General features: G+C 54.5%; 1 protein-coding gene across 1 annotated transcript; it reads right to left on the bottom strand.

The window, feature by feature from the left end:
- Positions 1-1,792: 1,792 nt before the first annotated feature.
- CDCA4 (cell division cycle associated 4) lies at positions 1,793-2,467 on the bottom strand. The gene has a single exon (XM_065872762.1). It carries the CDS (start codon positions 2,465-2,467, stop codon positions 1,793-1,795), a length of 675 nt encoding a protein of 224 aa, XP_065728834.1.
- Between the last annotated feature and the right edge of the window lie 20,110 nt (positions 2,468-22,577).

The raw sequence follows: 22,577 nt of genomic DNA, 5'->3' as shown, positions 1-22,577 counted from the left end.
AAGACACTGTAGCCGCCCTGAAACTGAGCAAATGTTTTAAAAAGATAGAAATGCCATAAAGACACAAAATACCGCTATAGGTTTGTTGCTTATAAAGCATACACTTAAGCTACTTTCCACAAGGAAATACTTTCAAACTCTGAAGGAAGCAACCCTTGGGTGTTGAGAGCCACAGCCTGTCTCTCACCCCCAGCTTCCTGACCGGGCTAGGCTCCCACCATCGGCCCCAATCCAAGGGCGCTGTCCCTCACCTGTCTTCTGCCACAAGAGCTGGGGTGGGGAGAGTTGCCTCAGAGCCCTGCGAGGTCAGGTGATGAAGACGTCCCACAGCCTGCCTGTCAACAAACCCACGTGGAAACTCTTCGCAACCCCACAGTCTCCCTTAGATAACCTGGCTGAGCTCAACTAGGGTAAAAAGACCAACTCGAGGACTACAACATGGTAGATAATTGACAACACATTTCCACTTTGTCGGGTAATTTTTTAATAAAATGAGGTGCACACCACTGATACTAAGAATGGCACATGCGCAAACGAAAACAACCCTTTTTGGCTAAGGGCTGGAGAAGGAAGAAAAAGCACGAGAAACGGGAAACGTCGGGTGGGCGTGCGGAGAGAATGCAGTCTCACTTGTAAACAAGTGAAAAAGATCTAAAAGTCGCGGGCGGTCTCGGTGCCTGGGGCAGGGTCACAGGGCACACACACCACCCAGCCAACCCCACCATCAACGACCCTCAAGATCGAGGGCCCACAGATGACATGTGTACAGACTTCTTTAACCTAGACTTAAATTTATGCCACCATTCTCCAATCCAGTGGTGCATGGACACGCGCCTTCCCCAAACATGCTGGCACACGGGCCCAGCTGACGCGGGTCCGGCAGCCCAGCCAGGCAGGGGCACGCGGACGGCAGCAGCTTTGGGAGGAAGGTCAGCTGTGCTGGGAACCCGCGCAGGAGGGGTCCCGAGTCTCAGACCCTCTGGAGGCACCGCCCAAGACACCTCAGGGCACGCATGATCTCCACGTAGACCGTACTTGACCACCGGCTCTGAAGACACTTATACATAAATAGGCATAAATAAAACCCTCTAACGGAGACGTGTCTCGCACAGCAGATCTGGTGAAGGCACCGCCGTGCAAGGCCTTCAACTCTGACCTCGCTCTGACCGCAGCAGCGCGTACGGGCAAGGCTCACACCCGAGTCGAAAGCGGAAATCACAATGTGTGGACACTGCAGACTCAGGGCAGTGACGCTTGTTGGAAAAAGAACAGTGTGTGTTAAACCTTAAAAAAAATGATATACACCAACCGCAACTGTTTAGGTTATAAAAGTTTCTAATGTAGCAGCAGGGGATGTTTATAGAAAAAATATATTTTTAAGAAAATAGCTAAAAAAATCTAAAGTGATAAAAGTATAAAAAGTTCAAAAATATATCTTAAGACAAAATATTGCCCAAAATGTATAAAACTTAATTTGAGAAAATTCCCCTATCTAAAGTAGAATGAGGCTGGATGCGGAAGGGGGCTGGCATCCTCCAGCGGGGCCGTAGCAGGACACAGACGAGGGCCCAGGGCGGCCGCGATGACCGGCCTGCGGGAAAGCAGCCCAGCCCTGGGAGGGAGGGAGAGAGGCGGAGAGCGGGCGGACTGGATGCTGTTCTGGGCCGGTCTCCTAATCGCAGACAAACCAGAGGCCAGCCCCGGCTGCAGGGCAGCGGGCACCCACACCCCCAGCGCGCCGGCTGTTTTCGTGAGCCTCACAAACACATCTGCTGTGTGCCGCGGCCGCAGCTCAGGTCTCCACCAGAATCTCCACCACGTGGTCCAGCTCGCCCAGGTCCGACTTGCAGCCGGCGCTGGGGGGCGGGGTGGCCGTGGAGGCGAAGGCCTCCAGCCCGTCCTGGCCCGACTTGGCACCGCCCACCATGCCGGTCAGCACTGCGTCCAGGTCGTAGTAGGAGCCGTCCACGTCGGAAAACAGCTCCTCCACCGCACCGGGGCTTTGACTCTCCAGTGTTTCAAATATCTGATCGAGCGACTTGTGAAAGCTTCCTCTGTTTTCTCGAGGACCGTCCCCGTCCCAAACGCCACCAGGAGGGACCCCGGGAGCCTGTGCTGCTGGGACCACTTGGAGCTCAGAGGCCGGGTCTCCAGGGTCAGGGGCCGGGCGCGCCCCCTCGCGCGCTGAGCGGCACAGGATCTCCGTGGACACCAGGCGGTCGCGCGACGCCCGCCCCGCGGTCTGGGGCACCGGCACGCACCAGCTCCCGTCCTGGGTCATCTCCTCTTGAATCTGCCGGACCGTGTTGGCGATGAGGACCGAACGGCACAGGTTGGGCTCCACCAGCATGTGGCACAGCTGGAGCTTGACCAGTGACATGTCCAGGAGCGACTGGCGCTGCAGACTGTACGCAGGCGCGGCCTCCTCGTCCTCCGCGCACTTCCTCTTCAGCCCTCGCGCAAACATCGTGCCCTGCGGAAACCAAGAAAGATGCCGTTGAGCCCACTTCAGGGTCCCTGCAGGCTCTGCCCCAGGTTCAGTCTCAACGTCAGGGGTGATCCACGCAGACAGGGGCACGGGCCGGGGCAGACGAGCAACTCCAGGTGGCTGCAGCCCCTGCGCCCCTCTAGCTCAAGCCCAGCCACAGAGACCCTGTGAAGGTTGTTCTAGACGCCACCTCTAAACCACAGCGCAACCGTCTCCATCAGAAAAGATAAACGGGGCTTCCCTGGTGGCGCAGTGGTTAAGAATCTGCCTGCCAGCGCAGGAGACAGGGGTTTGAGCCCTGGTCCGGGAAGATCCCACATGTTGCGGAGCAGCTAAGCTCGTGTGCCACAACTACTGAGCCTGCGCTGTAGAGCCCGCGAGCCACAACTACTGAAGCCCGCGGGCCCTAGAGCCCGTGCTCTGCAACAAGAGAAGCCACCGCAATGAGAAGCCCGCGCACCGCAACAAAGAGTAGCCCCCGCTCACCGCAACTAGAGAAAGCCCCGCACAGCAACGAAGACCCAACGCAGCCAAAAATAAATAAAATCAATTTAAAAAAAAAAAAAAGATAAATGGACCAAAAATAGGATAAATGCATTTTAAAGAACTCAGCTGAACGGGAACACCAAATTTCCGAGTGCTGGCGCCCTGGGGGGAGGAGTTTGGGCACAGCACGGGGGCCGCGGGCAGGACGGGGGCCTCGCGGTGGCTGACTGAGGGGTCCCGGCCACCAACAGCCATTCCTGCACAGCAGGCGCAGGCTCCTCAGTGCTTTCACCAGCAGGGGGCCCCCACGCATGCCGCACAGCCCCTCTAAAAAGCTGTGCCCCAGAAGTTTCAGGGGAGATGTCGGACCTGCAGGCCACAGCCAATCGTAACACCTTGCACACACCCACTTATTAACTGTCTTTAAGTGAATGACAGTGTACCCGGGCAGGACACCGTGGGGGCCTTCCCGGTACGGGCCTTCCCCCATATCCTCTGCTTTAGCTCCTCTCAGAAGCACCCAGCCGATGGTAATTGATGCACATTTCCTAAAGTTGTTTTGCAGATGTGAAAACCTCCCCCACCAAATGGAAGATGTTAACTACTTGATAACCATGGACGCATAGCCCCAGGCCTCCTGGAGCCTAAAGACTGATGACGTGAACCCGTGACACCACCCTGTTCCCTCAGCATCAGCCAATCAGAAAATTGCGCAGACCTGATCGCACACCCTGCAACCACCACTCCCTCAACCGGCCTTTAAATATGCTTTGCCTTTAAAAATGCTTTGCCAAAAGCCTTCAGGGAGCTCGAGGGCACGAGCCACCTCCTCTCTGTCTCCGGCCCTGGGCCCTGCAATAAACCTTTCTCTGCTCCAAACTCTGGTGTTTCAGTTTGTTTGGCCTCACTGTGCATGCAGCGTTTACAAAAGCATCAGCTTACCACCAAAATACAGGAAAAATATTTCAGTGACTTCTAGTAATAAAGGATTCAAGTTTTTTGTCTTGGCTGCAAATTCAACTTTTACGGTCTTTTTTCCCCAGTTACTTGTGTAAAAGTCACTGGCTTAAATTTTCTAAGCATATTGAGAATTACTATAAATAATGTCAATAAAGACATAATTTATTTATAATATAAATTAATTTATAATTAACTATAAATAATTTATAGTTAATATGAATTATGTCTATAAAGAGACACCCTGTGTTGGGGGGAAAAAATTAAGTTTCAAGGGTTCCTCTGTGGCAAGTTAATCACCTCTGGCTTTTAGCGTCTTTTCGACCAAACCTAAAATCCTGACTCTACACAGCGACCGATTTAATTTAGGGCCCAGGGACTTCCCTGGCGGTCCAGTGGTTAGGACTCCGCACTCTCACCGCCGAGGGCCCAGGTTCCATCCCTGGTCAGGGAACTAAGATCCCATAAGCCCTGCAGCGTGGCCAAAAACAAAAAGATTATTTAAGGCCCCAACCAAACTCCCTCGAATAACACAGGTAAGCCTGAGTTGACCAACAGAGGAAGTCGAGCCACCCTCCATGGGCCCCATGCAGCTCAGGTCAGCGGCCACTCGGGCTGGCGGGGTCGGGCGGGAGACCATGGCTGACCCACAGCCAGGAAGCTACAAGGGAAACCCTGGGACCCCACCTCCCTTTCCTCGAGGGGTCCTCAGAACACCCAGCCCACGAATTCACGAGTGGTCAACCCAGTGGGAGCCCCAGGGGCTGAGTTCAGGGCCGGCCGCAGCTTGGCGTAGCCAACACCTGGGGCAGCACTGCCAGGAAAGAAGGGCAGAGGGCACGCTCATGGCTATTTGCTCTGAGAGACTGAACGGACACAGCGAGGACACCCGATCCGCCCAGGACACCCAGCCACCATCACAGGAACCAGCCCAGGAAGCAGCCTGCTCCCTCCACGCCAGACTTGCAGGAAGTCAGACCTCCATCTCTAGCGACAGCCCAGGAAGCCCTACAACCGCCCTGTGACACCCCCCACAATGGCCTGGCTTGATCAATAACCCACGGCGTCCATGGTCTTTGTTCTCGCTTCTGACTGAGGACCGACCGGAGAAAACCGGACGTGCCCCAGCCATCGCAGTGGCGCCCGGGTCTCGTCAGCCGTCCAGCTTCCCCAGCCCCGCAGCCCCCAGCAGGACGCCGAGCCCCCTCTCCACCGGCAAGCGCTCCCACTCCCCTGCTGCCCGAGTCCCCGCTCAGCCCGGTGGTGGCAGTGGTGGTGGCGGCTTCCCAGCCGCAGCAGCTTGGAATAAACAGCCTCTGCTCTTCCCTCAGGCAGCCTTCATTCACCTCCACAGTCACTGCAGATGATCGGGAAAGAAGCAGAAAGCACGAGAGAGACACTCGGGAACCAGCCATCACACCGGCTCCCGGCGCTTCCCGACCACGTTCTCCTCTGCGTGTGTGAGTCTCGGCAAGTCCTGCTTTCCTTGCTCACCACACCTTCCGTGTTACTCAGAACTTTACCAGCACTTCTGACAGCCGCGAGTCTGTCCCAACATACAGCGCCCGATCATACTGACGGCTTATCCAGGGGCTCTGCCCTCCCAGCCTTCCAGGCGGGTGGAGGCGGCCCTCCCAGCTCCAGCACTGACTCCTCAGTGCGTCTGCCGGGCGAGGGGCAGCGCGATTTTACCAAGCTGCGTTCAGGAAGACAGGGACCAATTCCCCCTCCGCCGTTTCTCCCGCACTGATCTGTCACAGCTGCTGGTGGGCTCTCACTGTGCTTCACCAACAGTCCCAGCCCCAGCTAGACCCTCCCGGACCACATCCCTCCCCTCCCACCCCACACAGCACTTCTGCCTGCTCGGACCCCCCACCAGCCGGCTTCACCACCCGACGTCACGTTACTTAAGACTGAAAATCAGCTAGCTGAATGGGTGAGGAGTGGTGTATCTGACAACGGGACACCACTTGGCAAACGAAACCCACCATGAGACGCAAGGGCACGCCACGATGGATCTCAAAACACCACGTGAATATGAGCAACCAGGACAGGAACACAGGGACCGCACGCTACGTACGTGAACTCACTGAGCGGGCAAAGCTAACCCAAGCTGTTGCCGCTGAGAGTCACGACTGGCGGGAACTCCCTGGGATGGTGGGAACACAGCCCCCTCCAGATGGGCGCCTGGGTCACACGAGAAGATGCATTTGTCAGAATTCACTGCACTGCACAACTAACATCTATTCATTTCATTGCATCAAATTATACCTTCATAATAAACAAAAATGCATCAATAACCAACGTGACAGGGGTGGTTACCACATTAAATCTAAAACACTTTAGATACTGCCCCCCGCCGCGCCCCCACAGGCAGGCCGGAACACATACAGGCTCAAAGTCAGCCCAAATTATTCCCCGCAAATGTTCCAAAGCCTAAGCGACTGTTAATTTGTGCCACACTCCACAAAAGATGCTGGCCGACTTACATCTACGGAAGGGAGCAGCCCATGGGCAGTGCCCCATCGCCCAGAGGCTGGGTGGGTGGGTGGGGTCACAAGGTGGCCTGCGAGGGTCCCCCCTCCTCAGACAACTGTGTCTGGGACAAAGTCAGAACACAGCATGGCTCGGAAGGGACCCTGAGAGATGCTCAGGGCAGAGGCGGGGACCCAGAACCCCTAGGCTGGCCTGGTGAAGCACAGCTCCCTGCCCAGCAGTGACTGTGGCCTGATGGCACTGAATCCTTCTAACACGGGGCGACACAAGGCCCTACGCCTCTGAGGCTGTCCTAACCGCACAGCCTGACTCACCGCTGAGTGCTGAGCAAACAAATGTTAGGCATTACCCACCTCCGTCACCCCCACAGTCGGCTGGAAGGTCTCGCCACGTAGCTGGTTAAACACCCGAGGCCCGCTGAGTCCTCCGTTAGCATGGTTCACACAAAACCCTCCAACATCCCTGGACAGCCGGCCCACCAGGGTTGACCCCCGTCGTGGCACAGCACCACCCTCAGGCCTCCTCCAGACCAGGCGCAGGCGGGACAGACAGGCCACGAGTTCCACGTGGCGGTGAAGCGGGGGCGGGGGGGGGGGACGGGGACGGACGGGACGGGACACACTGCGCCTGCCCACCCCGAGCACTCCCAGCAGAGACCCCAGTCACAGCCAGGTCCCCATTCCTGAGCAGCTCTCACGCCACGTGGCCACCATCCCCAGAGCCAGTGGAAAATGCAGATCCCCAGATCCAGAGCAGCAGGGCTGTGGGGGCACTGGGGACAGACTAGTCACCGTGACCTTCAGCCACAGCCAAGCACTCTCGTGAGTTTCAGGTTTTTAAGGCAAATCAACATGAACACTCTCAGTTTCTGTCTCACTATCTGGCTTTGAAATACTCATCAAAGAAAACTGAAGATGGAGCAAGCAAAGCTACATTTTGAGAAGGCTACCTCTAAGCTGTATGGCGGTCACCCCTCCACTATTGCCTGTCTGCAGCTTTCAAAAGCTAGCACGAAAAAGCTGATTTCAAGTACTTTTGTTTTCGGCTGTGCCGTGCAGCTTGTGGGATCTCAGTTCCCCAACTAGGGACTGAACCCGGGCCCACGGCAGTGAAAGCGCAGAGTCCTAACCACTGGACCGCCAGGGAATTCCCTCAAGTACTTCTGTTACTTGGAATAAAATACACAAACCTTCTCTGCCTGGGAATATGTTCTACTAGCAAGTTGAGGGAAACTTCCAGCCCTCCTTCCAAGATAAAACCTGCCATTCTCTCTCTCCAAAAAAAGAAAAAAAAAAAAAAGGTCGTAACTGATTTTTTTATTCTGAATTTCAACTTTAATTATAAAACATGGTGAAACTTGAAGATAAAGAGCAATTGTATGTAGGAAGTTCACAGAATATTTAACTTAATTCTGTAAGCGGACAGTATCTTCTTTGCCTCATTTTAACAGAACAGTAAACTCAGTCTGGCTGTTCTGTGTAAGCAACACAGGGCCCCACAAGAGGAAACACGGCCATTTCCAGCAGAGGAAAACCCTCTACTTGGACCACAGCTTCTCCCAGCAAACAGTTACCTGGTGGATGCTTTTCCTGGTAATCCTGCTTTGGGGACAATAAGCTTTTGAAAACGTAGAGCTGAGCTTGCCTCTGACTTGTGGAAGTGAGTGCCTGGTACTTTTCCTAGTCCTCTGACTGCAGCAGGATGGGGCGGAACAAGGAGCCCGCTGAAGACAGCTCCCTTAGCAGCCAGGGTCTGGGAGCCCTCCTCCCCCCACATCCTGCTCCCCTCCCTGATGTCTGTCTCCACTGGACTGGGCAGCTTAGACCAGCCTGCAGGGGAAGCAGACAGAGCACCAGCTTTAGACCACCCAAGGCTGGCATCCCTTGCTCCCTGATACCCCCTTGACCAGCTTAGAGAGAAGCTGGGTCTCCTACAGTAGGGAGCAGGGAAGCTATTGCAAAATATCCTTAACATTCCTTTTCAAAGCAATTAAAATTGAGACACAAAGGAAAAGAACCCAAACTGAACACTCACAGGCACGCAGCTGACTACAGGGAGGCAGCCCTGCCCTCGGGGGTTCCAGAGAAAGGTGCCCCTGGCCAGGCCATTTCTGGAAGGCAGTACAGCACTGCAAATCCCAGTTCTGCTACAAGGACCTAGGATGAAATTCAAGTGTTCCATCGCTAACACTCACCACCCACTCCTTGCTCTACAAGGAATGCAGATTAGGGAGAAAACCTAGAAACATGGACACATGTGGGTGGATAAAAGGATGGACGAATGGACGATGGATTGATGGATGGGTGGGTAGATGGGTGGATGATGGATGGAAGGATCGACCGGTGGGTGGAAGGAGGCGTAGGATGAGGGATGGATGAGTGACAGAGGAGCGGCAGCTTGGTGGCACTGTGGTCAGGGCTGTAAATCCAAGTAGGCCAGACAAGTAGCTCCCCAGGGTCCCTACAGGTCTCCCAGGAGGGTCTTCGTGGGAAGCAGGAGGAGGAGGGCCTGCACTGACCCCTTCCAAGTCAAAGGTGAGAAGACAATGTAGGGACTTCCCTGAGGAGGAGCCCAACCGACCCATCGTAACTGTTTCTCCTCTTAAGAAGAGCCCCCAATTAGGTTAAACGCAAGGCTACATATTACTTTTGACTTGAAATGGTGCGGAACAGCCAAAGTTTAGTCTGCGGCTGCAGAGAGAGAATCCCAGGAGGCCGGTCACTCGTCGAGTGGGAAGGGGGCGCCGGTCATTGCGACTGCGCCCCCTCCTCCGACGCGCCCCCGGACCCCCAGGCCGCCCCCTCCCCCGGACTACCCCCAGCCCCCCCCAACTCCGAAGGCTGTCCTCAGCCCTCCGGGCCCCCCCGCCCCAGGCCGCCCCCCCAAGGACCCCACAGGCTCCCTGGGCCCCCGCACACGCCCGAGCCCTCCCGGGGACCCCGCCGCCGCACAAAGGCCCGGGCCCAGCCGAGAAGCTCACCTGGCAGCCCGCGTCCGCGCCGCCCGCGCCACCGCCGAGGGAGGGGCCGCCGGGAGGGGCGGGGCCGCCAAGGAGGGGCCGCCGGGGGCGGGGCCGCGCAGCGCCCACAATGGGTCGCCGTGGCGCCGGCCGCCCCGCCCGCTGATTGGCCGGGCGCGGGGGCGGAGCCTCTGGTTCAAACCACGGGCGGGGCCTGGAGCCCGAGTTCCCGCGCGGCCGCGTTGGCCGTTGGGCCCGCGCCCTCGGCCGCCCCGCCCCCGGCGGCTCCCAGGTCTCCGCGCGCGGCCCCAGTGCGCCTGCGCTGGCCTCCGGAGGGCGGGGCTAGTAGGGCCGGAGAGGAATAGGGTGGGGGAGGGGGAGAGGAATAGGGTGGGGGAGGGGAGAGGAATAGGGTGGGGGAGGGGAGAGGAATAGGGTGGGGGAGGGGGAGAGGACGGGGTGGCGGAGGGAAGTCCGGCGCCTCTGCTCCCTGGACTGCTCGTCCCTCCAGGGGCTTCAGGTTTTCCTGTAAGAAATGAAATCACAAAAGTCGAAAGGAGGGACTTCCCTGGTGGCTCAGTGGTTAAGAATCCGCCTGCCATTGCAGGGGACACGGGTTCGTGCCCTGGTCTGGGAAGATCCCACATGGCACGGAGCAACTAAGCCCGTGCGCCACAACTACTGAGCCTGCGCTCGAGAGCCCGCGAGCCACAACTACTGAAGCCCGCGCGCCTAGAGTCCGTGCTCCGCAACAAGAGAAGCACCGCAATGAGAAGCCCACGCACCACAAGGAAGAACAGCCCCCGCTCACTGCAACTAGAGAAAGCCTGCACGCAGCAACGAAGACCCAATGCAGCCAAAAATTAATTAATTAATTAAAAATAAATGGAGGGTCTTCCCTGGTGGCGCAGTGGTTGAGAGTCCGCCTGCCGATGCAGGGGACACGGGTTCGTGACCCGGTCCAGGAAGATCCCACATGCCGCGGAGCGGCTGGGCCCGTGAGCCATGGCCGCTGAGCCTGCGCGTCTGGAGCCTGTGCTCCGCAACGGGAGAGGCCACAACAGTGAGAGGCCCGCGTACCGCAAAAAAAAAAAAAAAAAAGGAAAGGAGATGAGGTTTCTTTAAAAAATAACTTCTTAGTGGAGAGGTCCTAAATAGGATACACAGAAGGACTCACAAAACTAGATGAAAACTGTTATTGTCATGGTTTATTACTGCAAAAGGATGCAGAGATAAAGATTACGTCTTCCGTGTGTGGGGCTGGAGCCAGGAGGATCCGGGCTCGCTCGGGGCTTTCCACACCCCCACCCTAAATCTCATCTTAGACTATGTGGTGTGGCCCCAGGTCCCCAGCAAAACACTACTAGCTGGCAGGACATCCCCTCCCAGGAACGGAGGGCAAAGACCACACCTCTCCTTGGGCAACTTTCCTTTCTTTACTACACAACAAGAGAAATCCCCAGGCTCAACGAAGATCTTATTTCTGTCATCTACTTTTAAATTATGACTGATGACATTATATCAGGACATCTCAGAATTTGGGGAATTTCATACAATTTTGGAATAGTTATATTGATACATACCCATACAAATGTAAAGTTAAAAGGTTTAGTATTCCTTCTTCATTAACAAGCGTCCCATGTAATTTAACATCAAATAAGCCTGAGTAGTTTAACATTTTACCGGGTGAGAGACAAATCCTTTGGGCTTTTGCAAAGGCCTGCTGGAAGAGCCCAGAGTTACTTCAAGGTCAGAAAGACTGCACTTACAACCCAACTTTTGGAAAGTTTGTCAAAAATATCAAAAGATTTTGGACATTTGCTCACACAGGACAATGGACCATTAAGAAATGATGCTTAATTATCTATTTGACCAAAGTAATGATAAAAAATTTCAAAGATAAATACAAAAAGTTACATAGTTGTTAGCAAAATGTAGCTCTTTTAAAATTGAGAAGATTCAGTTTTCTTAAGGAATCAAATACCTGATTAAGACAACCTGAAACACAGGAAATAATCTGGGTAAAACACAATTTTGGTTTTCTAAGCAGATTACTAAAAGGTAAGGAAAAACCTTTCACAATCTCTTATCAGAAGCAGGCAACAATTCAAGAAAACCTTGTCCTGTTAGCATACGAAACTTAGGTTTTAGTTTTACATAAGTACACTACTGATTTTAAGCGTATTTTTAAAACCCTTGTAATAGCAATTCAATTTTAGCATCTTGACCACACATAGATTTCCTTTTTTTAAGATTCCTTTTCCACAATCCTACAACTTAGTATTACCATCCAGCTTCTCTCCTGTCTTTCCTTTTTCCTATTCTGAAACAATCAGATTCACTTTAGAACAAAAGTACTTTCTTTCCCTCAACAAAGTGCATTTCCATTCCCCATACCTTTTCTTACCAAAAACACACATCCTACTTTCCTTGTATACAGAGTTGTTTTCCTTTATTATTTCTAGTAGTTTTAAACAATTATGAATGGTCTGTTACTAGCAAATTTATCAATACAATTCATAATTCCTAAAAGCATATTATCCTTGTAGTGAATTTTCCAGTGTGGCATGTTTACCAATAGACCAAAATATCTATTTCCTTTGTAAAGGAAGCCAAAAGTGAATGAAACTATTTTTAGTTATGTTTCAGTATTTTATCTTATTTGGGAATAATCTAGATGTTTAATGACTACCCATCATTTAATTTAACTTAGCAGAACTGTAAGGTTTCAGGTTACCGAAAAGGTCTAAGGAACCTATTTAAAAGGTTTACCTAGAAGCTTGTATCTCATCCACATCCATTCAATGCATTTGTTTTCAACAGTCATATTTAGATCACTCATGAAAAATTTTATCATACCCAGTTATTTTTCTTGCTGACAAATTATTTAACAAAGATAACATGAACTTGTCTGACCAACAAACCCCGGTAGGGGACTTTCATGGTGGTCCAGTGCATAAGACTCTGCGCTCCCAAAGCAGGGGGCCCGGGTTCGATCCCTGGTCATCCGGGAACTAGATCTCACATGCATGCTGCAACTAAAAAAGATCCCATGTGCCACAACTAAGACCCAGAGCAGCCTAAATAAAAAAACAAACAAATATTAATTAATAAATAAATAACTCAGGTAGAATGCCTGCTTTTTTTTTAAATTTTAAATCTTTTATTGTAGTTTGAGCATATTCATTTCTTTTTTTTTTAACATCTTTGTTGGAGTATAATTGCTTTACAATGGTGTGTTAGTTTCTGCTTTATACCAAAGTGAATCAGCTATACATATACATATATCCCCATATCCCCTCCCTCTTGCATCTCCCTCCCACCCTCCCTATCCCATCCCTCTAGGTGGTCACAAAGCACCGAGCTGATCTCCCTGTGCTATGCGGCTGCTTCCCACTAGCTATCTATTTTACATTTGCTAGTGTATATATGTCCATGCCACTCTCTCACTTCGTCCTAGCTTACCCTTCCCCCTCCCCGTTTCCTTAAGTTCATTCTCTACGTCTGTGTCTTTTTTCCTGTCCTTCCCCTAGGTTCATCAGAACCATTTTTGTTTTTAGATTCCATGTATATGTGTTAACATACGGTATTTGTTTTTCTCCTTCTGACTTACTTCACTCTGTATGACAGACTCTAGGTCCATCCACCTCACTACAAATAACTCAATTTCGTTTCTTTTTATGGCTGAGTAATATTCCATTGTATATATGAGCCACATCTTCTTTATCCATTCATCTGTTGATGGACACTTAGGTTGCCTCCATGTCCTGGCTGTTGTAAATAGTGCTGCAATGAACATTGTGGCACATGACTCTTTTTGAATTATGGTTTTCTCAGAGTATATGCCCAGTAGTGGGATTGCTGGGTCGTATGGTAGTTCTATTTGTAGTTTTTCAAGGAACCTCCATACTGTTCTCCATAGTGGCTGTATCCTTACATTCCCACCAACAGTGCAAGAGGGTTCCCTTTTCTCCACACCCTTTTCAGCATTTATTGTTTGTAGATTTTTAGATGATGGCCATTCTGACTGGTGTGAGGTGATACCTCATTGTAGTTTTTGTCTGTCTGTTTGTTTGTTTGTTTGTTTTTGCATTACGCGGGCCTCTCACTGCTGTGACCTCTCCTGTTGTGGAGCACAGGCTCCGGACGCGCAGGCTCAGCGGCCATGGCTCACGGGCCCAGCCGCTCCGCGGCATGTGGGATCTTCCCGGACCGGGGCACGAACACGTGTCCCCTGCATCGGCAGGTGGACTCTCAACCACTGCGCCACCAGGGAAGCCCCTCATTGTAGTTTTGATTTGCTTTTCTCTAATGATTAATGATGTTGAGCCTTCTTTCATGTGTTTGTTGGCAATCTGTATATCCTCTTTGTAGAAATGTCTATTTAGGTCTTAGAATGCCTGCCTTCTTTTCAGCGGTGATAACTCCAAAGACATGTTTATTTTAATTAAACCAACAACTCCAAGTTAGCTTTAATTCACCAAAATTAATCCTAGATCACATAAACCCCCAAAGCACCTAGGCCAGTCTGTTATATTTTAATTCATATAAGGGCTTGTTTGTTTTTAAACCACTTAATTAGTGCCCTTTTCCAAATTAATGTTAACAATACCAACCAGAGATAGAAAAATAATACCACACATCTACAACACATATATAGACACACATGAAAATACAGATAGATGCAAACAGGGACCTTACAGTTTCATTTAAAATTCTAGCCATGTCTCAGATATAAGCTCAAAAGAATAGTTAGATCCAAACTGTGCTGTAAGGATCCTTTTCGAGCTGTTTATGTTATGGAGTCAATTTGTCTTTTAGAAGCTTCTGCATACCAGTCAAAGAACGCATTACATGGTCTCCAGAGACGTTTGGAATCCTCTCTTTTAAGGGTGCCCCTTAAGGTGGACTTATTTCAAACAAAGGTTCCCCCTTTAGAACAGGATGGTGGCTTACCAAAAGGCTTCAACAAACAGAAACAGAAAGCAAGTTTTCTCCTAGAAGTTTTGGAGTATATTTGTCTATAATCAAAACCTAGGGCAATTGCTATTTAAATCTTTCCTTCTAGTTGTTATTTGCTCCAGTTAAGGTAGAAGCAGTAATTAAAGGTTTAGCATTTGGATCCAATTTTAAAGGGGCAGGTTTTTGCTGAGGAGGAGAGGGAGATGGTGCTAAGGGCTGAGGCTGAGACAAAGGGGGTGGGGTCTGAGTCAAGGGGGTGGGGCCTGAGACAAAGGGGTGGGGTCTGAACCAAATGGGTGGGGTCTGAGTCAAGGGGGTGGGGCCTGAGACAAAGGGGTGGAGTCTGAGACAAAGCGGGCAGGGAAGACAAGACAAAGAAGCTGGGGGAGGGAACACAAGGAGCCCCAGGCTTCATAAGCCATTTGTTCTTTTCTAGGTTTTTGTTGTTGTTTTGGCCAATTTAGAAGCGGTATCTTGCAAAGAGGCAATTTTAGAGTTCTGTGCACGTTTGGAAGCTTTTAGGTGCCAATAAAAATAAATCTACCATTCATTTTGTTTAATTTTCGGACCACGGTCCTCCAGTGTAATCCTAACAAAAACGAGTTTGAGATTAAAAGTTCCCCATAACGTGCACTGTAATTCCGGATTACTTTTGGTTTGACTGGCCCACTTAGTTAAAATGTGCATATGGGGCTCCATAGTTTTTGCATATGAAACTGGCCGGAGTCCCTGAAGGCGGGCTGCCCGCAGAGAATTTAGGAGACTGGGTTGCCATTTCCCTAAGTTCTCCTGGAAACCCAAGATAGTTGCTAGAGTCCTTGCCCAGATACCAAAAGGAATAAACGTCGCAGTTAGCATGATCCCCAAAAGAGAACCCTGTTACCGCACTCCAGAAAACAACTGAGTACTTACCAAGGACAAAGCCTTGAACCGTAAAGGACAAAACCTTTCCAGATCCCATGTAAAGTCTGAGAGCTCAAAACACAAAAAGAGCGGGGTGTGGCATCCAAGAGCAGACTCACCAAACCGAAAGCAGGCGGCAGCTCACAGAAGTGATGAGCACGGGGGCTCAGTGTGGGCACGTCACTGCATTCCACGAGCTGTCATCTCTCGGGGTTTGCCTCCTTTGGACCCCACTTCTGACACCAAATATGTCAACTTTAATCATACAGTAGCCAGTTATTTTACCAGCAAAAGTGAGTTCATTCAGGAATAGGCAGAGGAATAGCAATTCTGCACATGCGAACTATGGTGGACCCCAGGCAAATCCAGAAAACAAGGAGGAGGAACTTGCTTTTATAGGGAAAAGAAGGGAGTTGGGAGGGGCTGTGATACCCAAAGAGTGGGAGCGAGCTCAGAGTCCCAAGTATGAAGGCTTCTCATTGGTTGGGCTGTCGTGGGGCAGAGAGAAGTTTTCTTTTTCCTGTTGGATTGTAACTGGAGGCACCTTTTGTGGGAGATGTAGGTAAACGTCGTTTCCTGTTTAGGGTAATTGATAATGCATAGGAGGCATGACAGCTTCCCCTACAGGTCTGTCCCGGCTCCTACTTTAGTCTCTTTAATTCCACAAAACTGTGCGTGCTGCTTTTCTGTAAATTGTTTCAAAACTAAAAGTTAGATAAAATTATATACACGGGGGCTTCCCTGGTGGCGCAGTGGTTGAGAATCCGCCTGCCAATGCAGGGGACACGGGTTCGAGCCCTGGTCTGGGAAGATCCCACATGCCGCGGAGCAACTAAGCCCGTGCGCCACAACTACTGAGCCTGCGCGTCTGGAGCCCGTGCTCCGCAACAAGAGAGGCCGCGATAGTGAGAGGCCCGCGCACCGCGATGAAGAGCGGCCCCCGCTCGCCGCAACTTGAGAAAGCCCTCGCACAGCAACGAAGACCCAACACAGCCAAAAAGAAGTAAATTAATTAATTTTTTTAAAAAGTATATACAGAAAATAATCCTATATAGTTTCCATGGGTGCCTATATAGGCAAGCAAATGTTTAGGAAAAGTGCAACTTCTGTAAGTATACATGGATGTAATAACAAAGGAAAGAAAACGGTGTCCTTATGAAACTGAAGAGACACGGCAGGGGAGGCGGCGTGAGAGAGCTGAAGGGAGTAAAAGGGGGCGATCAGCGTGCGGCTGGCACAGCTGCTGACAAGGAGCAGGTCCTGGGCACAGGGGCTGAGGTGGACTGGAGGCAAACGCCACCAGCCCCGAATAGGCCGAGGAGCAGGATGGGCCGGTGCAGAGCCCAAAGCCCCTCCCCTGCGTGCGGGCTTCCCGCTCAGACGGCGTTGCCCGCAGAGTCTCAGAGCGGCTGCTGCAGCACCAGACCTTAGCACCCAGTCCCACAGGAGTTCTGGGGAAAGTTTCTGGGGAAACTGAAGTCCTGGCCCGCCTCTCACTGGCCACAATTGAACACATGCCTTTCCAATGGCGTTCGGCTTGGGGCAGAGGTCCTCCAGGTGTAGGCCTGCACCCCCAGCAGCAGTATCTTCTGGGAACTTGTTATGGAGGCAAATTCTCCAACCCAGAAGCTCCGGGGCTAGGCTCTGTCTGTCTGTGTTTCAACAGGCCCACCAGGGGATTCTGATGTAGGCTGAAACTTGAGACGCAGTCAGAGCCCTCCCAGAGCGCAAACCCAGCAGTGGAGGGGTGGGCAGCGCAGGGCGGGCTGCCATCTCCAGGCGGGTCAGGAATGGTCATGATGGAGGAAGGTGATTATCTCCTGAGCATCAGAAACGACAGGTACCCTGCTTACCTCACCTGACACCCTGGGGTGAGGCTGGGAGGTGGTCTGGCAGGGCTGAGGGCAGAGCCCACTGGGGACCCTCAGCCACCCTGCCCACCCTCAGGCTGCCTGCCCATTGCCTGAAACCTAGGCCTCTGTCGCTAGGGGACTGTGGAGCCCCAGAGCCATGAGCGGGGGATACATGGGGGCCACTGGGGTTGAGGCCTCTCAGCCCACCCTCCTTTGAGCTGCGGTGGCCCCAGAATGTCCCTTCAGGGGCCTTGGGGCTGCAGTCTGGATGAAGGGGGTCTGATGTGTCTTTTTTCTTAAAACAGTTTTATTGAGAAGTGACCACATACCACACAGCTCACCCTTTTAAAGGGCACAAGCCAGTGCTTTTAGTGTATCCACAGATACGTCAATGTTAGAACACTTTCATCCCCTCAGAAAGTCACGCCTTACTGCCCCGCCCCCAGCCCCAGGCGACCACTTGTCTCCCCTCTGTTTCTGTGGATTTCCCTACTCTGGACACCTCTGAGAAACGGCCTCATGCTTTATGTGGCCTTTTGTGTCTGGCCTCTCACTTGTCACGTTTTCGAGGCTCAGCCACACTGTAACAGGGGTCAGAACTCCATTCCTTTTCGTGGCCGAGTAACAGTCCGTTGTGTGATAGACCACGTTTGCTATGGACATCTGGCTACTGGGCGTAATGCTGCTCCCAACGAAGTGTACACGGATGCTTTCAACGCTCTTGGCTACGCCCTCGAGCGGCATTGCTGGGTCACGTGTAAATTTGAGGCACCGGCAGACCGTGTCCACAGCAGCTGCCCCGGCTGGTGGCGGGTGTGCTCTGGGTGCCTCCCGGGAGGGCCTCCCTGCTGCGCGGCCCCGGCCACCTCCGCTCTGCCCGGAGCCCAGGGACAGGGCCACCGCCGGCCCTGCTGGTCCCCGCCCTGCCCGCCCCAGGGGTGCGCTCCCATCCCCGAAGCCCCGTGACCCTGCCGTTTCTCAGGATTCGCACGAGGCCGGGAGCACCGGTTGATGTCACCGTCAACCATCACGTCACTGTCACTTGTCACCGGCCGCAGGGCCTCTCTCGGCTTCTCTTCCCCTTCTCAGACCGGGCTTTGGGCCCGGCTCCGCACGCCCTGCCTGCGTGGCCCCGCGCGGTTTCTCCCGTTAGAACCGCCCTAGCGGGTCCGGAGCCGGCGAGGAAGGGGCGCTCAGACCCAGGCCGCGGTGGGGCCGCCTAGTCCGCCGGCGCCGCCTCGGGTGGTGCTGCCCCCTGGCGGCCGCGGGCCGGACATGCAAGGCGCGTGCAGCCTCGCGGGTACCCTCTAGGGGCCGTCACTGGGACAGGCGGGCCTTGGTCATCAAGAACTTGGGTCTTCGCAGGACCCCGGGGAAAGACCACCCGGGAAGCTGAAACGAGGCTCTAAGTGTTGAGCGCCCACTCGGTGTAAGGCACAGCTTAAGCGGGGGACAGACATGATGTCAGTGAACGTCCCCAACAGCCCTGCGGGCAGGTCCTGTGGCCATTCCCAAATCCCAGGTGACGACGCTGGGCTGGCAGGGGTGAAATACCTCGTCCAAAGCGAGCTGTCCTCCGACGTCCGGGGTTTCCGGAAGGTCTTAGAGTAACACGGGGAGCGCGGCTGTTTCCCCGCTAGGACCAAGCACTCCCATGAATGTCAGCGTGCTTTCCTGTCCACTCAGGAGGGCCTCCCCGGCAGGTCCCTCTAGCGGGTCAGGAGGCTTTGGGCAGCAGTGTGCCTTCCTGGGGCTGTGCCGCCTCTTCCAGACCAACTCCAGACCATGTGACCCCAGGATTCCCAGCCAAACCGTTCAGAGCTCACCTCCCCCGCCGCTGCCATGGCTTCTCCTTGGGCCTGTCCCCACGGGGTCTGCCCGGTGTGCACACCTGTGGGCTGCGGCCACTCGTGAGTCCGGAGGAGTGAGGGTGGGCCCCGGAGGGGGCCTGACCCTGCACCAGATGTGCGGGTGTATTTGTCAGGGCTGGGAGCCGGGGTGTGTCTGGTGGAACGGGGCTGTTAGGTTGTTGACTTTTCAAATACTTGGACACATGTGAGTGCTGAAATGTCGGGGGAGCCCGGGTGGGTCTCCCCAGCTGGCAGGGTGATCGCCCACGCACGCGACCATCGGTCCCTCAGGGAACAGCGACAGGCCCTGCTTAGGCATGGGCCCTGTCCAGGGAGCTGGGAACACATCAGTGAACAAGCAGCGGGGCGTCCCTCCAGGGAGCGCTGGTCTGGGACACACCTGAGGAAAGAGCCCAAGAGTGTAGCCTGGGCTGCTCGAGATGGCCGGGCAGCCCCGAGGGGTCTTGGGGCTCCCCTCCTCAGTTCCTGCCTCCTTCCATGGCCCCCAGGACAGCAAGGGTGGGCCTCACTGTGCCTGGCTCCCTCCCCACCTCGTGGAACTGTGGGGAGCACTTTGTGGAGGGGTGGATGGAAGAGGGGGAGGGAGGGTCAGAGGGAGGGGGGGTGATGGAGGGAGGGGGGTGATGGAAGGAGGGGGTGATGGAGGGAGGGGGGTGATGAGGGAGGGGGTGATGGAGGGAGGGGGGTGATGGAGGGAGGGGAGGCTGTCTGACCGGCTCTCAGGCTCTGTAACCCCACTATGAACGTGAGAAGTTTCCCTGAGTGACGTGAGTCAGATGAAGGAGAAAGGTTGTGGTCGGTGAACGAAGGTTCAGCTACGATATTAGGGGAGGGGAGGTGTGTGTCGGGGAAGACTGTGCCTCGGGCCAAGGTGGGCCCTTGACCACTGCCTCCCCAGCTGCTCCCCAGGGTCTCAGCCTCAGAGTCAGGGCCGCCTCACGCCCTGGGTAGCCCTGTGTCCAGCACGGAGCTGGCAGGTGACCGGAGCCCAGTCCCCCCCTCTGGGCCCCCCGGGAAGCCCCTCCACCAAGGGCTGTGGATGGCGGATTGGGACCTGGCTGGGCCCTGAGCACGGAGCCTGCCCTCCCCAGCAGTGACAGCCCCTCCACGCAGCCACCTTCTAATTTCATGTGGCCCCATGTCATCCTGCAGGCACCCTCTGAGACTCCCCGGGGGCAGAGACCCTCCAGGCCACCCCTCCCGGCAAAGTCCTGGCAGCCCCTCTCCTGAGCCAGCGGCTCCCGGGGCCTGAGCCCTGCCTCCGCCTCAGTGAGGAGCTGGTGGGCCGGGCGGCGCTTGACGGGATCCTGCCCGGGGAGAACGGGCCGTTTATTGGTTGCATGATGTCAGCAAAAGATGGAAAAGTAGGCAGTTCCCAGCCTGGGTGTGAAGAGGCGGTGGTGAACTAACGGGGAAGCCCCTTCGCTGGGGGCTGGGGGCTTGCGTCCAGGGTCACATCACACACACACACACACACACACACACACACACACACACACACACACACAGGCTGTCCTCTGAGACAGTCCCGTGAGAGGACAGAGGGAGAGAGGAGGGGAAGGGTGGACAGGCCGGGCCCACCGCTAAGGCTCACGCACCCGCTACCCCCGGGCCAGTGTGGATGAAGCCCCACGGCCCGAGGGTGGAGGGTGCGGACCCATGGGGCACAGTTCTCACCCAGCTCCCATCCGATTCCCCTGCACCTTGCACAGCCTGGGCACCCTGGTGCGGGCGAGGCTGGCTCTGAGCTCCCTGGGGAGAGCGGACAGAAAGCAGTGCCCCGCCACAGAGCTGCTGGGCCAGGATGACTGCGGACCAGGCAGGGTCAGCGCCGGGCGTCCAGACGGCCACTGGGGCCCACCGCGCGGCCTTGAGATGGAAGGGGCAACCCGGAGGGACACAAAAGGGGGCACGTGAAGACAGAAGCAGAGGTTGGGGTGATGCAGCCACAAGCCCAGGGACCCCTAGAGCCACCAGAGGCTGAAACGGCAGGAAGGACTGTCCCCTGGAGCCTCTGGAGGGAGCGCGGCCCTGCCGACACCTTGATTTTGGACTCGGGGCCTTGGAGCTGTGAAAGGGTAAATTCCTGTTGTTTTAAGGCCTTTCGTCCTGGTTTGCAGTCATTTGTTTCTGCGGCTCCGGACTCTCATGGACGGAGAGGTGGGGACCCTGCTCACAAGGCCCTGTGGCTCCCCTCGGTGGGAGCACGAGCTTTACCTCCGTGACTGAAATTGAGGCGTAAGATGCCGAAACCCCGGGGCCAGTGCCGCTGCCCGAGAGGCTAGGGTGCAAGGACGGTCCTGGGGGGCGGTTTGCCAGGTGAGGGGGCTGGAGGGAGGGCCCCAGGCTGGGATTTCGGATGCCAGGAACTTTTCCTGAAACTGGCAAGGAAGCGGCGTGAGGTTGCCAAGAAAGGGTATTAATGAAAAAGACAGAGAGACTCTACCATCATTCTTTTTTTTTGTACAGCAGATTTTCGCAGCAACTGGGAGGCCAGAGCACAGTCGTGGGGTGCTCGCGCGGTAACCGTGTCTTCCCCACGTTTGTCACGGTCACCGCCAAGTGGACGGTGACAGGTGCGGAGCGACGAGGAGTGGGCAGTGAGTCTGGGGGCCACTCCTCCCCTGGGAGCCACAGAGCATGGTTCTCGCTCCTTCCTGCCATTCATAGTGGATAGACTGGTGGCCCCCGGAAGGATCCGTCTCGTCCTACTCCCCGGAATCTGGGGGCGGGGCCTTATTTGGAAATAGGCTTTGGCTGAGGATGTAGCGCTGAGCTCACCCTGGATTATCCAGGGGAGCCCTAAGTCCAAAGAGACAGAGAGGGGGGTGAACCCGGGGTGGGGGGGCACGGCAGCGCCAGAGGCCAAGAGCGAGGCATGGAACCCGCCGCCTGAGATTCGCCAGAAGGAGCCCTGCCCACGCCTTGATCTCCGACCTCCAACCCCCAGAAGGCTGAGAGAATCCTGTTTGCTTTACGCCCCCCGGTTTGCAGTAATTAGTTACAGCAGCCCCGGGAAGTCATACGTCAGATGTTGTCGAAACGTCCTGTGATCCCGGCCCTGAATAATCCAGACTGTTCCTGGAAGCCGGCCCATCACCTGGAGAGCCCAGGCGCACGCCCCTCCCCCAGGGCTTGGCCCTCCAAGAGGTGCCTAGAGGGAAACGTTTACCTGAGAAGGTAAAATGACATTACCCCAGGTTAGGAAGTTGGCACCGACGTGTATTCTTGCATTTTTATTTCTAAACGTATTTTCTAAATCACATATCCTCTCAGGGTCTCTCACAATGAAGAACGTCCATCGCTGCTGCCTTAGGGAAATGCGAACAGAAGCGGTGGGTGTGGTCAGCCCCCAATGCCGACCCGCTGAGGTAGGTGTCGCTGGCCCCTGTCACGGATGCGGGAACGGAGGTAGCGCTGTGACCCGGCCTGGCCCTCGGCAGCTTCTGCCCGACAGCGGAGCTGGGAAGCCTCGGTGCGGAGGACTTACCGCCGTCCTCGGAGCCCATTGGCGGAGTGTCACCCTGCCTGGGGTGTCCCCCGGCCTTCCCGGCTGATGGGCATTCCTGCCACGAGCACCTGGGGCTCCCTCCGGAGGCCAT

This window comes from Phocoena phocoena, chromosome 2 (assembly GCF_963924675.1).
Source record: "Phocoena phocoena chromosome 2, mPhoPho1.1, whole genome shotgun sequence".
Classification (NCBI taxonomy): domain Eukaryota; kingdom Metazoa; phylum Chordata; class Mammalia; order Artiodactyla; family Phocoenidae; genus Phocoena; species Phocoena phocoena.
This window is presented reverse-complemented; position numbering and strand designations above follow the sequence as displayed.

Excerpts from the sequence above, each read along its gene's own strand:
- CDCA4 (XM_065872762.1), bottom strand. The coding sequence starts at position 2,467 with ATGTTTGCGCGAGGGCTGAAGAGGAAGTGCGCGGAGGACGAGGAGGCC.